General features: G+C 43.0%; 1 protein-coding gene across 3 annotated transcripts in view; it reads right to left on the reverse strand.

Annotated features, from left to right (window-relative positions):
- Positions 1-14,545, reverse strand: part of LOC140486904 (uncharacterized) — a 58,207-nt gene that overhangs the window by 27,178 nt on the left and 16,484 nt on the right. Inside the window, exons 5-8 of one of the 3 annotated variants that reach the window (XM_072586006.1) lie at positions 12,748-12,927; positions 12,490-12,522; positions 11,426-11,545; positions 953-1,039 (exon numbers count right to left, since the gene is read on the reverse strand). In XM_072586006.1, coding sequence (XP_072442107.1) covers positions 953-1,039; positions 11,426-11,545; positions 12,490-12,522; positions 12,748-12,927 — 420 coding nt within the window. The remainder of the gene's footprint in view (positions 1-952; positions 1,040-11,425; positions 11,546-12,489; positions 12,523-12,747; positions 12,928-14,545) is intronic. The other 2 variants (XM_072586007.1, XM_072586008.1) reach the window with 2 other exon arrangements.

The following is a 14,545-nucleotide window of genomic DNA, read 5'->3' on the forward strand; positions in this document are numbered from 1 at the left end:
ATAACCACCTTGTGGAGAGAGTTGAAGAGTATTTTTAACCAATCTGTTCAGAAATGTTATTACACACCCCTGGAGCAGGAGGAACCTGAATCTGGGCATCCCAGTCCAGGGGTAGAGGCACTACCAATCTGCCACACGACAGCCTTTAAACAGGTGATTTTTTTTTGTAAATTTAGAGCAATTTTCTAATTAATCTGTTCAGAGATGTTATTGCACATCCCAGGAGCAGGTGGGACTTGAACCTGGGCCTCCTGGTTCAGTGATAGGGATATTATCACTGCTCCAGAAGGAGGGCCCAATCTCTCAGAGTTGAAGGCTTTGCACCAGAGCTATGAGTGCGGTCCATCAGCAAGTGCAAGCAGCATGGCTGGCCCAGGTAATGATGTTTCAGCTCAGTTTTGGAGCAGGGAACTTTCCTGTGTGAGGCGAAAGTGACAACCACTACATTACACAACCCCCTAAAGCTCACCCTCTCCACCTAGACTGTGATTCAGCGGAGTATTTCACTCAGACAGCAGCTGGTTGAGTGCTGTTAGGACACATAGGATTCAAAACTGAGGCCAAAAATGAGAAAAGTGACCAGGCCAAATACAAAATAATGGAAGCGATGGCTGCCAGGGGTGATAATGTCCCCAGTGTCACATTCCCCACCACACATGTCCCACTGCCCCTAATGATTGATGCTTTTAGGGAGAAGCCAATCCAAAAATGATTTAACAGCAGCTGCTCTGTCTTGTCCACAAACACCACAGACAGTGATGATCCCGAGTTGCTTTCCATATGGTCCCCTGCTTTATAAGAACTCTGAAAAGAGAACTGTATCACCGTCCTTCGCGAACCCTCCATCTGGAGCTGCCCTCTTGAAATTCAGTGGCACCCTCCCAATAGTCAACAGCCAGAATTGAATCCGATGCAAATACCAAATCGGAAAAGCTTCTACTGAGCTACTCACCAGGTGCAGTAAATAACCCAGGTAGGCCAGTTCAGGTAGATTTTGTATCATAAAGATCCAGACTAGACACTTAATTTCCTTTAGAATCTGTAGGAAGGAATATGTTTCAATCAGTCAGTAAGGGACACATCAGCAAAGGACTGTGATGCTCTCAGACAGAGCAAAAGCCTCAGTGATCAATAAGGAACAATAACCGACCACTCCCTCTCATTAATAATTCCTGTTGGGTGATGACATTGTCATCCTGGTTTCCCTAACTCCTGTCTCCAAATCATTTCCCTGTTAAATACTGAACTCCAATGAAAGTGGAAGAAAATAATGACATACGAGACCATTCAGCCCATCTTGTATTTACTGTCACAAAAAGCAATCCAGCTGAATCATACCTTCGTCCCTGGTCTATTATCCTCCAGTTTATGGTATCTCCCAATCATTTCAATGTTTTTTAATGCGATGAGGGTTTCTGCCTGTTCCAATCTTTGAGGATGGCACAGGGGCTCAGTGGTTAGCCTCATAGTGCCAGGGACATGGGTTTGATTCCAGCCTCAGGTGACCGTCTGTGTGGAGTTTGTATGTTCTCCCTGTTCTACATGAGTTTCCTCCGGGTGCTCCGGTTTCCTTCTACAATCCAAAGGTGTGCAGGTTAAGGTAGATTGGCCATGCTAAACTACCCATAGTGTGCAGGAATGTACAGGCTAGGTGTGTTCACCATGGGAAATGCAGTATTGCAGGGATAGGGTTGGGTGCTGGATCTAGGTGGGATGTTCTTTGGGGGGTTGGTATGAACTTGATGGGCTGAATGGCCTGCTTCCACACTGTAGGGATTCTGTGATTCTTTCAGACCCTAACCACTCTCTGGTGAAATAACTCCTTAGTTCTCCTCTAAACCTTTCAAGTAAATATTTCATGTCTCTACTCCCTGGATTTACACCTCTGTTAATGAAATGATCCCACTTTGAGCTGATGCAGCAATTGGAAATGTTGCACTGATGAAGTTAAAGGTATTTTTCTGGCATGGATCTTCAGACCTGCTGTCACAGCAGACACAAATACATGGTCATTCTGAAACTGACCATGTTACATCTGAACTGTGTCCACTCGAGGGTTTCAAGTGCTCCTAAGTGCTGGCTTCACTTACTATCTGTGTTTCAGTTCAAGTCTTACATTTCATTCTCAGAAGCGTTAAACTGGAACTGGGTCCATTTCTTGACACCCCACTTTTTTAGTTTAACCAAAAACAATTTGTTTCTGTTAAATCCCTCTGATCATCATCGAATCACAGGAAAATAGATTATACAGTTTGCAATTAGTCATGTTTTGAACTTCAATATAAAGTCATAGTCATACAGTCACACAGCAGGGAAACTGACCCTTCCATCCAACCAGTACTCACTGAACGTTATCTCCAACTAAACCACCCTGACCTGCCCACTTCTGACCCATATCCTTCCAAACCTTTCCTATTCATGTACTTACTCAAATGCGTTTTATATACTATATTTTTATTAAGAAAAAATAGATTTTTAAATATTACAACAAATACAAAACAATGCAATTCAAAACAGTACAAAACTAAACCCAAATAATAAAACAAATTCTCCAACCCACCCTCCTATACGAATGTATAAACATATATAGAGAAGTATAAAATTTTTAAAAAACTAAACTCGCTATTTAACTAACTAACTAAATACCTAACAACAAACAAATACATAGTAATAACTCAGCCCAGCCAAACAAAACACTCATACATTCACAGCTCCTCCCCCCTGGATATTGGACACATGAAACACAATCGTTACGGCAGATAAATCTGTGTCCAGGTATTTCAAAAAGGGTTGCCATATCTTGTAAAAATTCTCAGTTTTGTGGTGTACCATATTTGTGAGAAAATCCAGGGGAATATGCTCCATAACAATCTTCCGCCAATCCGACAGGCCTGGGGGGGTTTTCTGATATCCAACCGAGCAAGATATTCTTCCTTGCACAGAATGTAAGAATATTGAAAAGTTTTGCCTTATGCGCATCTGCAGGAAATACAATGGGTAGGCCCAAAAGGAGCGAAATAGGGTCGTTCTCCACCCCTACACCTAAAATCCTCTCCATTGCACCCACCACAGCGCTCCAATATGTTTGAAGCCTGTCACAAGACCAAAGACAATGGGTAAGAATACCCCTACAGACCTTGCACTTGGGACATGCTGAAGATACCCCTGGTTTAAATTTTGACAAAGAGTCTGGGGCTAAGTGGACCCTGTGGAGAATCTTCAACTGTAAAGCATGGGTCCTATTGCAAATTGATATCTTCCTTGCATTCTCCCAAATATCCTCCCATGCCTCTGAAGAAACTTCAACACCCAGCTCTCTCTCCCACATCTTGCAGAGTCGATCAGACTCATCTGAGGTGGCACCCCCCCCAATTGGTGATATAGAGTACTGACAGAGAGTGTACTCTTAGCCCTTAGTACCCCTCTTTCTATGTCAGATTTGTAGGGATCAGTCAAAAGTGTGGCCTTTTTTTGAATAAAATCCCTAACTTGAAAAAAACGAAAGAGGTCTCTATCAGGTAACTCGTACTTCCGTACTAACTGATCGAAGGACATCATTACATCTCCCTCAAATAAATCACCCATGCAAGATATACCCCTAGCTGCCCAACATTTAAATTCTGGTTGAAAACTCGGCATACCCACTATAGGTGTAAACAAAGATGTTTTGCCAATATTACCTTCCCTCCACCGAATTGCCCTCCATGTTTTAACAGTATTGATGACTATTGGGTTGTGGCAATATTCCCTAACTGTCCTCACCTTGTCCAAAAACAGCAAACTGCTAACGGGGCACCTTGCCTGGGAGGCTTCGATATCTAGCCACATTGAAAGAGGGTCCTCACAAACCCAATCACTTACGTAGGTCAAGAGCAAGCTTAAGTGTTAATTTTTAATGTCCGGAAGGTCTACTCCCCCCAATCTGTGAGGCAACTGCAGTTTGGCTAATTTAATGAGGGGCCGTTTACGGTGCTCGATAAAGGAGCTGAACCAACTGTTCAGTCTCCTGAGAGTTTGTTTATTGAAAATCAGGGGGAGCATCCGTATAGGGTATAGCAAATGAGGGAGAATATTCATCTTGATAAGCGCTATCCGAACCAACCATGAGACTGGAAGTGCCTCCCATCTTTGGAGATCTTGTTTAATTTTATCAAATAATTGAGTAAAATTGGCTTTGAACAGCCAATCCAGAACTGGAGTAATGAATATGCCCAAATACACAAAACCCCCCTGTGACCACCTAAATGGGAATCTATAGTCACTCTCAAGAGCCAACTCTTTTGTAAGACCACACATCGGCATAGCCTCTGACTTAGCAAAATTAATCTTATACCCTGAAAAAGTGCCAAACGCGTGAATGCATTGTATCAGGCAAGGCACTGAGACTGCTGGATTTGTCAAGAAAATTAGAACATCGTCTGCATACAGCGAGATCTTATGTAATTTTGACCCCACTTCTGGAGCTGATATATTGAAATCCCCACAAATGGCCTCTGCCAACGGTTCAATCACCAATGTAAAACGTAATGATGAAAGGGGACAGCCCTGCCGGCTGCCCCTAGAAATATTAAAATTGCTTGATCGTACCCCATTGGTAATGACCGCAGCGAGAGGTACACTGTAGAGAACCTTTACCCATCTTATGAAAACTTCGCCCAGACCAAACCGGTCTAGAGTATAGAAAAGGTACGGCCACTCAACTCAGTCAAATGCCTTCTCTGCATCTAAAGAAATCACCAATCCCTGTATCGACTGCTGTTGACATGCTTGAATTACATTAAGCAGCCTCCTAACATTATTGGAGGATCTGCGACCCTTTATGAAGCCCGTCTGATCCTCTTTAATAATAGAGGGTAACACAGTCTCCAGCCTTAACGCACGAGCCTTAGAGAGGAAATTAATGAGATGGGCCTGTATGAAGCACAGTCTTCGGATCCTTCCCTTTTTTAAGGATAAGTGAAATATTGGCCTCTCTCAGAGATGGTGGGAGACAATCATGACTGTATGAATCATTAAACATATTCAGCATCGGGCCTGACAGTATACTTATAAATTCCTTATAGAATTCACTGAGAAGTCCATCAGGACCGGGTGCCTTTCCACTCTGAAGCTGCCTCACAGCTTCCTGCACTTCTTGCTCTGATAATGGGGCATTGAGAAAGGACTGTTGTTCGGGAGTCACACCCGGGAGCTTCAGATCTCTAAAAAAGGATTCCATTTTGGCCTGCCCCTCCTCACAATTCTCAGACTGATATAACTTAGAGTAGAATCTCTGGAATGCCACATTAGTCTTTTTAGAATCACATGTTAGGTTCCCAGAGCCTTCCCTAATCACTGTAATGGTTTGTGGGGCAAGGTCTGCTAAGTATTTGCCTGGCTTGTCACCATGCTCGTATAACCTTTGCTTTGCAAAAGCCAGCTCCTTCTTTGCCGTCTGCGTGAGCACGGAATTTAGTGTAGACCGCAGTGCCGTAATCCTCTGTAGTTTGACCAATGAGGGTCTGTCAAAATAGGCCTTCTTGGATGCCTTCAACCATGCTTCAAGGAGACGTTGCTGCTCACCCTTCTGCCGCTTCCTACTGGTGGAATATGAAATAACTAACCCTCTGGCATTCGCTTTGGCAGTTTCCCAGAGAACAGATGAGCTATCAATCGAGCCTATGTTGATGTCTAGGAATGCCTGAAATTCCTCAGAGAAATACTCCACAAACTTGCTGTCCATGAGAATAAAGGGGTCCATTCGCCAGTATCTTGAATCCACTGTAACATCCTTAATTTTAACCATGAGGTACACTGGAGCATGATCAGAGATGGCAATATTACCAATCGTACGGGATGACACCAGATCCAGGGTTACCGCAGGGGTCAGAAAAAAATCAATCCTCGTGTGACATCTGTGCGAATTGGAGAAAAATGTGAGATCCCTACCTGTAGGGTGGAGACACCTCCAGACGTCCACCAATCCTAATTCCCCACACAAACCCAATAACGTTTAGTTTGTGCAGAGGGTATCGAGGGACCTTTAGGCAACCTGACTACTGTGGGGTCCATGAGGCAGTTAAAATCTCCCCTTATAATGAGACTTATCAGTTTAGAAAAAGCATCTACCAAGAATTTAAGAGGATGAGCTAGGGGACAATAAACATTTAAAATGCCATATTCTTCCCCATTTATCAAGGCTTTAAGAATTACAAATCTCCCGTATGTGTTTTTAACACATTCCAACAATTTAAATGAGAGATTTTTCCTTACCAATATAGCCACTCCCCTACTTCTGGTATTAAATGATGAAAAATAAACTCGGTCAAAGCCATTCTGCTGTAAATTCAGATGCTCCTTGTCATCCAAATGTGTTTCCTGTAACAAAGCAATATCCACTTTCTCCTTTCTAAGACTCAAGAGTACCTTCTTCCTCTTAATTGGTGAGTGACTTCCCTTGATATTCCAGGTACACCATTTAATCAAATCATTAGCCATAATCTTCTGCAATTACATTTAAATTCCAGAGAGGAGGAACCCAAACCACAAATTGCTGAGTCTTAGTGTCGCATGGTCCACCAAATATAAAAACTACATAAACTAAAACCACTACATTTAACAAGCATCCAAAATTATTAAAAATAAAAAACAACAAAAACCAGAAAACACACCAACATATAAAGCACCAATAGCGCTGAGTAGAGGAACTCACCCCCTGCCCGGAGGGGGCAACTACCCGTCCCGAACTGCCCATAAACAGGCATCTAACCATCACAAGCTAAAAAGAATAAACACCCCATAGAATATCAACATGAATAAAAAAAATTCTTTTATTAAAAAAAAGGGGAATAAATACCCCACCCATCCTTTGGTATGTCCTCACTTAGAAATTTAAAATGTACATCTTAGCCACCGCCAGACATAGTTTGAACCAAATTATTATCAATAGAGGAAAAAAATGGGGAAAAACAAAGCTCCAACCGGATTTCCTCCATTTCTTTTACAGAATGATAAACGCATACCCAAGCAACAATATTTGTACATACTACAATTGTTTAACTTAGGTTAGTTTGTCTGGAAGCCTCCATGACTCTCTCCTTATCCAGGTAATGATGGAACCGCACCAGGAAAGGACAAGGGCGTTGACCCAGACCCGACCTCTGTGCTGCGACCCGGTTAGCCCTCTCTATCTTCAATCCTCTCATGCCAGTCTCCAAGTCAAGGAATTTCGGAAGCCAATCTTCAACAAATTCCGCAGGCCGCTCACCTTCCTTACCCTCAGGCAGACCGATGATCCGAATGTTTTTTCTCCTGCCCCTGTTTTCAAGATCATCCACTTGGTCACGCAAATTACGACCCTGCGTCTTCAGGGCTTGGATCTCTTCCTTGAATGAACTGGCATCAGCTTCCACCACTGTGACCCTGTGCTCCACCTCATCCATCCTCTTCTCCAGGTCTCCCAGCTGCTGCTCATGCTTCTGCAGCATGAGAGAGACTGGAGCCAGCTTCTCTTCAATCTGTTTCCCCAACCTCTCGCGAGATTTTGAGAGCTGGTTCACCAGGTCCTGGAGAGTAATCGGCTCTGAGGCTGCTGCAGGCCTGGCCTCGGATGCTCCTCCTCCCTTTTTAGGCATTTCTGGACAGTTGAAAATACAGGTAAGTCAATTTTTAAATGTTTCTTGGGGCGCCACAATCTTTCCAATGCCCCAAGAAATCCTGATGACCTGGGTTGGGCGGGTTAAAGGACCGTACTGCTCCTGCTGCGATGTGAAGCTCTGCAGTGTGATCTTCTCAGATCGCCGCCATCTTAGATCCCCCACTCAAATGTGTTTTAAATGTTGTAAATGTACCCACATCCACCATTTCCTCAGGAGCTTTATTCCAAATGCGAAACACCAATTGTGTAAAATATTTGCCCCTCGCGTCTTTTTTAAATTTTTTCCCTCTCAACTTAAAAGTGCACCCCCTAGTCTTAATAATATCCTTCCTCACCAATGTCTTAAACAGCCTCAACATGAAGTCCCAACTCCTATACTCAAAGGACTGAGCAATAAAAGCGAATGCCAAATGCCTTTTTAACAATCCTGTCTATGTGTGATGCAAATTTCAAAGAATTACGCAGCTGCACCCCTAAGTCCCCCTGTTCCACAACATTACCCCAGGCCCTACCATTAATTGTATAAGTCCTACTCTTGTTTGTTTTACCAAAAAGCTATACCTCACATTTATCCAGATTGAACTCTATCTGCCATTTGTTAGCCCATTGACCCATTTGATCAAGGTCCCTTTGTAATCTTAGAAAACCTTCTTCATTGTCTGGAATGCCGCTAATTTTGGTGTCGCCAACAAACATACTGAGCATGCCTTCCATATTCTCATTCAAATCATTGATATAAATGACAAACAAAAGAGGACCCAGCACCAATCCCCATGGAACACAACTGGTCACAGGCCTTCGGTCTGAAAAACAACCGTCCACCACCTTACTAAAATCCAAATAAACCATGTCTGCTGCTCAGCTCTCATCAATCTTGCTGGTAACTTTCTCAAAAAATTTAATCAAGTTTGTGAGACACAATTTTCCTCGCCCAACACCATGCTGAATATCCTTAATCAATTTTTGTCTGTCTAAATGTCTACAAATCTTATCATTAAAATCACCCTCAATAATTTACCCACAACCGAAGTCAGACTCACAGGTCTATAGTTCCCTGGTTTCTCCTTACACCCTTTCTTAATCAAAGGTACAACATTAGCCAGTCACCAAGCACCTCGCCCATAATTATAGACGATGCAAATATTTCTGCAAGGGGTCTCGCAATTTCCTCCCTTATTTCCCACAACATTCTGGGATACATTAGTCAGGTCCTGGAGATTTATCCATCTTTGTATTCTCCAAAGCCTCCCGAATGTCCTCTTCTGTAATGTGAACTGTTTTAAAAACATCAAAGTTTATTTCTCTCCATTTCTTTCTCACAGTAGAAAATGATTCAAAATGTTTATTTAGTATCACTCTCATCTCCTGGGGTTCAACATAAAGATCACCCCCTTGATCTTTATGAGGCTTTACCCTGTCTCTAGTAATATTAGATTCCGTACAGTGTGGAAACAGATCATTCGGCCCAACAAGTCCACACCAATGCTCCCAAGAGTAACCCATCCCCCTACATTTATCCCTAACCAATGCACCCAACACTATGGGCAATTTAGCATGGCCAATTCACCCGACCTGCACATCTTTGGATTGTGGGAGGAAACCCACACGGACATGGGGAGAATATACAAACTCCACACAGACGGTTGCCCGAGGCTGGAATTGAACCCAGGTCCCTTATGGAACATAGAACATAAAACAATACAGCACAGAACAGGCCCTTCAGCCCTCGATGTTGTGCCGACCTGTGGACTATTGTCAGCTCGTCCCCCTATACTATCCCAAAATCATCCATGAGCTTATCTAAGGATTGCTTAAATCTCCTTCCTCACTGTCAATAATGCCACTAATTCTTATGTCGTTTTTAAATAAAATAGCTCAGGTATTTTCAGAAAATGTGAAAGAAATAAGGTTTTTAAAAATCCTTTGAAAATTAAGTCCTCCAAGTAATGTAATGCTGTGAGGCAGCAGTGCTAACCACTGTGCCACCCTAATATGTTTAAGAACTGGATGCAAACAAGCTGTTAAAATGACTGGAGTCATGTTAGCTTCGACATCTGAGCTGCAGAGTCCCACGTGTCAAGTGAATAGCTAATTAAATATAGGCATTCACAGATATCCAGGGAATTCACACATCACTTTGTTTATGGATGGGACATTTCAATTTACAGTTCTGAGGAAGGGTTGACCCAAAATGTTAGCTCTGATTCCTCTCCACAGGTGCTGCCAGACCTGCTGAGCTTTTCCAGCAACTTCTGTTTTTGTTTGTGAACTTAATTTACAGACTGCCTGACTTGCTGTTCATTCTGAATAGGAGAATGAAACTCCATTTCCAAGAGTTAGAAGTGAATAGACATTTATCAAACTTCCATTGTTTTAAGATGGCTTTCTCCATCCAGACTAGACTGGGGGATCCTCAAAGGTGTTAATGATGTGACACAGTGGTTGAGTCAACATAAACACCACTCCCTATTTGGAAAAGAACTTTAAACTTGGAAAGATTACATGGTGGGATAGTCATGAAAATCACATGTCCTGATAGAATCACACATCACATCTTAAGGAATTTCACTTCATTGTCACTGGGTCAAAATCCTGGGAATTCCCTCCCTAAGGGCATTGTGGGTCAATCTGCAGCAGGTGGATTGCAGCGGTTCAAGAAGGCAGCTCATCCCCACCTTCTCAAGGGGCAACTAGGGATGGGCAATAAATGCTGGGCCCAGCCAGTGATGCCTACGTCCCACAGGTTAATTTTAAAAAGTACATTTGGAATAAGTGTGAGAACAAGTAACTCCCTTTATCTTTAACCTCTCAAAAGCTTGCTGCTGGCACCTGGGGTGCTGCACTCCTTTCATCATTACAAAACATACCGATCATGGGCAGTATGGGAACACAAATTCTGTTGATGGCAAAGTTCTTTCGAATTATTAATATGTTTGGCAGACTGTAAACTTGTCAGCCTTCTTAAGAAAGGAAGTATTGTTCTTTCTGTTCTCTCCATATGTCCCACCCATTTCCAGCATTTCTTATTTCATTTCAACTGGCCACCACCTCCACTTACTGATTTGTTATTGAAATGGAAGAAGTTTGGGTTTACTGGGAGGGAAGAAGATTGAAAATTCATTTAGCCTACTGGGACTGGGGTTCCCTTCCCTGGAGCTTGATGCCAATCTGTAGAATGAGTCCGAATTAATCTGGAGTGAGTCAGACTGAAAATCCATTGACGAGATGGATTCTTGCAAAATGGTTCTGAGCTGACCAAGTGAGTGGACGTTTCCCAACGATAGTACCCACACTGGGTTTTAGCAGTTTACACATAGACAGTTCCTAAGCCTTGGATCTTACAACTTGCGACTAGGAGAAAGTGAGGACCTCAGATGATGGAGATCAGTCGAAAACTGTGCTGCTGGAAAAGCACAATGAATCAGGCAGCATCCAAGGAGCAGGGGAGTTGACGTTTCAGGCATAAGTCCTTCATCAGGAAGCCCTTCGTAATGAAGGGCTTCTGCTTGAACCATCGAACCTCCTGCTCCTTGGATATTGCCTGACCTGCTGTGTTTTTGACTCTTACAAACTTCACTGTGTTTTCTGGATTTAAGCAAGAATCGTGCATCCCTAAAGGGAGAGGATGTGGCCAAAGATCAAGTCTGTAATTGTTCATTCTGCGATAATTATCCAAATCTCTTTGGAAAGACACAGTTGAATCTGCCTTCCAATACATACACGCTTTGTCAAGCAGTGTATTCCAGATTGGAACCACTCAGAGCGGTACAGGGCAAAAACCATACTTACAGCTATGAGGCCAACGACTGCTTTTAAAACAGCCCAGCAGATACCCACGCCCAGGATGGCCGAATGCTCAAGTGAAATATGACTTGCTCCTGAGGTCAAGACAAGTACACAGAGACACAGCTGTGGAGGAAAAGCAACATTTATTCAGTGGATTTTACTGATTCACTTTGAAATAATGGACTATACGACCGCAAACTGCTTCTGCAAAAGTTATTTTCCTTCACTATGCTGGGAATGGTCGGAATGTCACATAAAGTCACCCTCAAGGGACCCAATCATCTTCCTTCCTTGTGTGCACCTCACCAGGATTTGCCAACACAGAATGGTGCACAGGAGGTTAAGAAAGCAGTTAATGAGACTTATTGGATCCCGACCTTTATAAACAGAAGCAGAGTGTACAAAAGCAAGGGTAGTTCTGGGTGAACCTTGGAAAGGCACTGATCCAGCTCAGCTGGAGTATTCGATCCAATTCTGGTGACATACTTTAGCAAGAATGTGAAGGCCTTGGAGAGGGAGCAATAAACATTCCAGGAATAGTCACAGGGATGGGGACTTCAGCTACATGGATGAAACAGTGAATGTGGGGACAGCCCCTCTTCAGGAAAGGAAGGCTGAGATCAAGGTGTTAAAGCAATCATGAGGCATCTGGTTAGAATAGACAGAGAGAAGCTATTCCCATTGGTGGAAGCATCAAGAACCAGAGGACACTAACTTAAGAGAATTGGAAAAAAAACTAATGGTGACCTGCAGAGAACTCCCTGTATCGCTCTGAGTGTTCCGACCTGGAATACACTGCTGAAAAAGTGTGTGTGTGTGTGGGAGGCAGATTCAACTGTGTCTTTCCAAAGAGATTTGGATAATTATCGCAAGATAAATAGGGGAAGGCCATTGGGAAAGACAGGAAAATGGGACTAAGTGAGTCGCGCCTATTCCAGCCAGGGTAAACACAAAAGTAGAGCATAGTCAAGATCAGCCACAACCATTTCAATTGCTGGAGCAGGTTTAGATGACAGATTAGCTTAATCTGCTCCTGGTTTACACTTTATGTTATTTTATTCACTTACGCCTGATGCAACACCGTCTGTGGGAGAAGCAGCCTGACAACATGGAGACAGTGGAGGGGTCAGCAGAGTTGGGGGAGAGATAGAGACAGAGACAGAGTGAGCCAGTGACTGAGCAAGAATCACATCCACAGAATTGACAGATCATTGACATTGCATTAGTTTTGTAACACGCAAAAGTGGGCTTATAAAATACAAAGAGAAATCCAGAAACATTCTCTGCTCCAACTTGTGTAAATACCGTTAACTTTTTTCAGTTACCTGCGTTTGAAGATCAAATGTCACCATAGAGAAGCAGAGAAACAGCATGAGGTACTGTGACTGGAATATTTCAAAGGCTCCACTCACTCTGAAAGCCATCATGTTGGGACGCTTAATCAGGTAGATGATACTGATCAGCATCAGGATCACCCCAAATGTCAAAATGAAACCGAATCGTATCTGAAAGAAATGTTCAAAATGAGTGAGCTAATTGTGTACAGTGACTGTTTCTCAATCAAACGGGCCATTTGGAATGTTATTGCTACAGTTTGGCAAGTTTTCCAGCCCTTTACTGACTAACAGCAGGTCTGCTGTTTCATGGAGCTAACAACCTCCAGAATTGTCCTGGCCTCTCAGCAGGAAACCCAGGGGGAAACAAAACCCACAAAAGGAGTGTCATAAAAACTCGCTCTTCATTTGCAAGTTAGAAACCTATTAGAGATGGGATAAATTCAGTCAGCTCCAGGGAATCCATCTACTTTCCATAAGGATGGACATGTCAGGCAGCCAATTGTGAAAATGTGGGGGAGAGCAGCAACTGAAGGGACATGGGTCATGAGAAGAAACTTTCAACAGCATGTCCCTCTGGAGCTAATAGACTGAGTGAATCTCATCTTATCATCCAGCAGCATCACTGAATCTGAACAACACAACCAAACCTTCTAGACACTGTTGGAACAGAGCAGGAATCCAATCCACCTTCTCAGCTAACATCTCTGGTGGAGAAGGGCTGGACATTATGACATTTTAGGACCAATTATACAGTTTGACTATTCCAGTACACTCTTGGTTAGCTTCCCATGTTCCAACCTTCATAAACTTGTCCATAGAATCATATCTTGATTTTTGATTTCAAATCCATGCAGGGCCTTTCTCTGCAACCTCCTCCAGCTTCATAAACCCCAAAGTATCTGAGCTCGGCTGATTCCAGACTCTTGAGCATTCCTGATTTTCACTGCTATACCATTTCTGAGTTTCACTGCTATACCATTCCTGAGTTTCACTGCTATACCATTCCTGATTTTCACTGCTACACCACAACCGTCCTGCTTTCAGGTACTGGCCCTGACGTGATAAAGCCTTTTGGTAATTTATTGCCATTTGGAAACATGGGATCTAATCTGGACAAAACCATGTATTGCTCTACATTTGAACTGTATTTCCATATTGTGTGGGTTAGAAAAGGGAATCGGTTTAGTTTTATTTTTGAGTTCTGTGAGTGGTTTGGGCTGTCTGAAAAGTCATTTACACACATTTAAATAAGGTTTTAAAATATCTTAAATTAAGTGGAGTCATAGAGATATACAGCACAGAAACAGACCCTTTGGTCCAACTCGTCTATGCCGACCAGATATCCCAACCCAATCTAGTCCCACCTGCCAGCACCCGGCCCATATCCCTCCAAACCCTTCCTATTCATATACCCATACAGATGCCTTTTAAATGTTGTCATTGTACCAGCCTCCACCACATCCTCTAGCAGCTCATTCCGTACACGCACCACCCTCTGCATGAAAAAGTTGCCCCTTAGGTCCCTTTTATATCTTTCCCCTCTCAGCCTAAACCTATGCTCTCTAGTTCTGGACTCCCCCACCCCAGGGAAAAGACCTATCCATGCCCCTCATGGTTTTATAAACCTCTATAAGGTCACTCCTCAGCCTCCAACGCTCCAGGGAAAACATAGTTTAGTGCTTTAGAAAATAAAGTGTGTAGAAGAAAGAAAAAATATTGTGTTCTTGCCTAGTAACAATGTATCATATGATACACATAGACAGAGACAGAAACAGGTTTCCTGTTA

This window comes from Chiloscyllium punctatum, chromosome 16 (genome assembly GCF_047496795.1).
Source record: "Chiloscyllium punctatum isolate Juve2018m chromosome 16, sChiPun1.3, whole genome shotgun sequence".
NCBI lineage: Eukaryota > Metazoa > Chordata > Chondrichthyes > Orectolobiformes > Hemiscylliidae > Chiloscyllium > Chiloscyllium punctatum.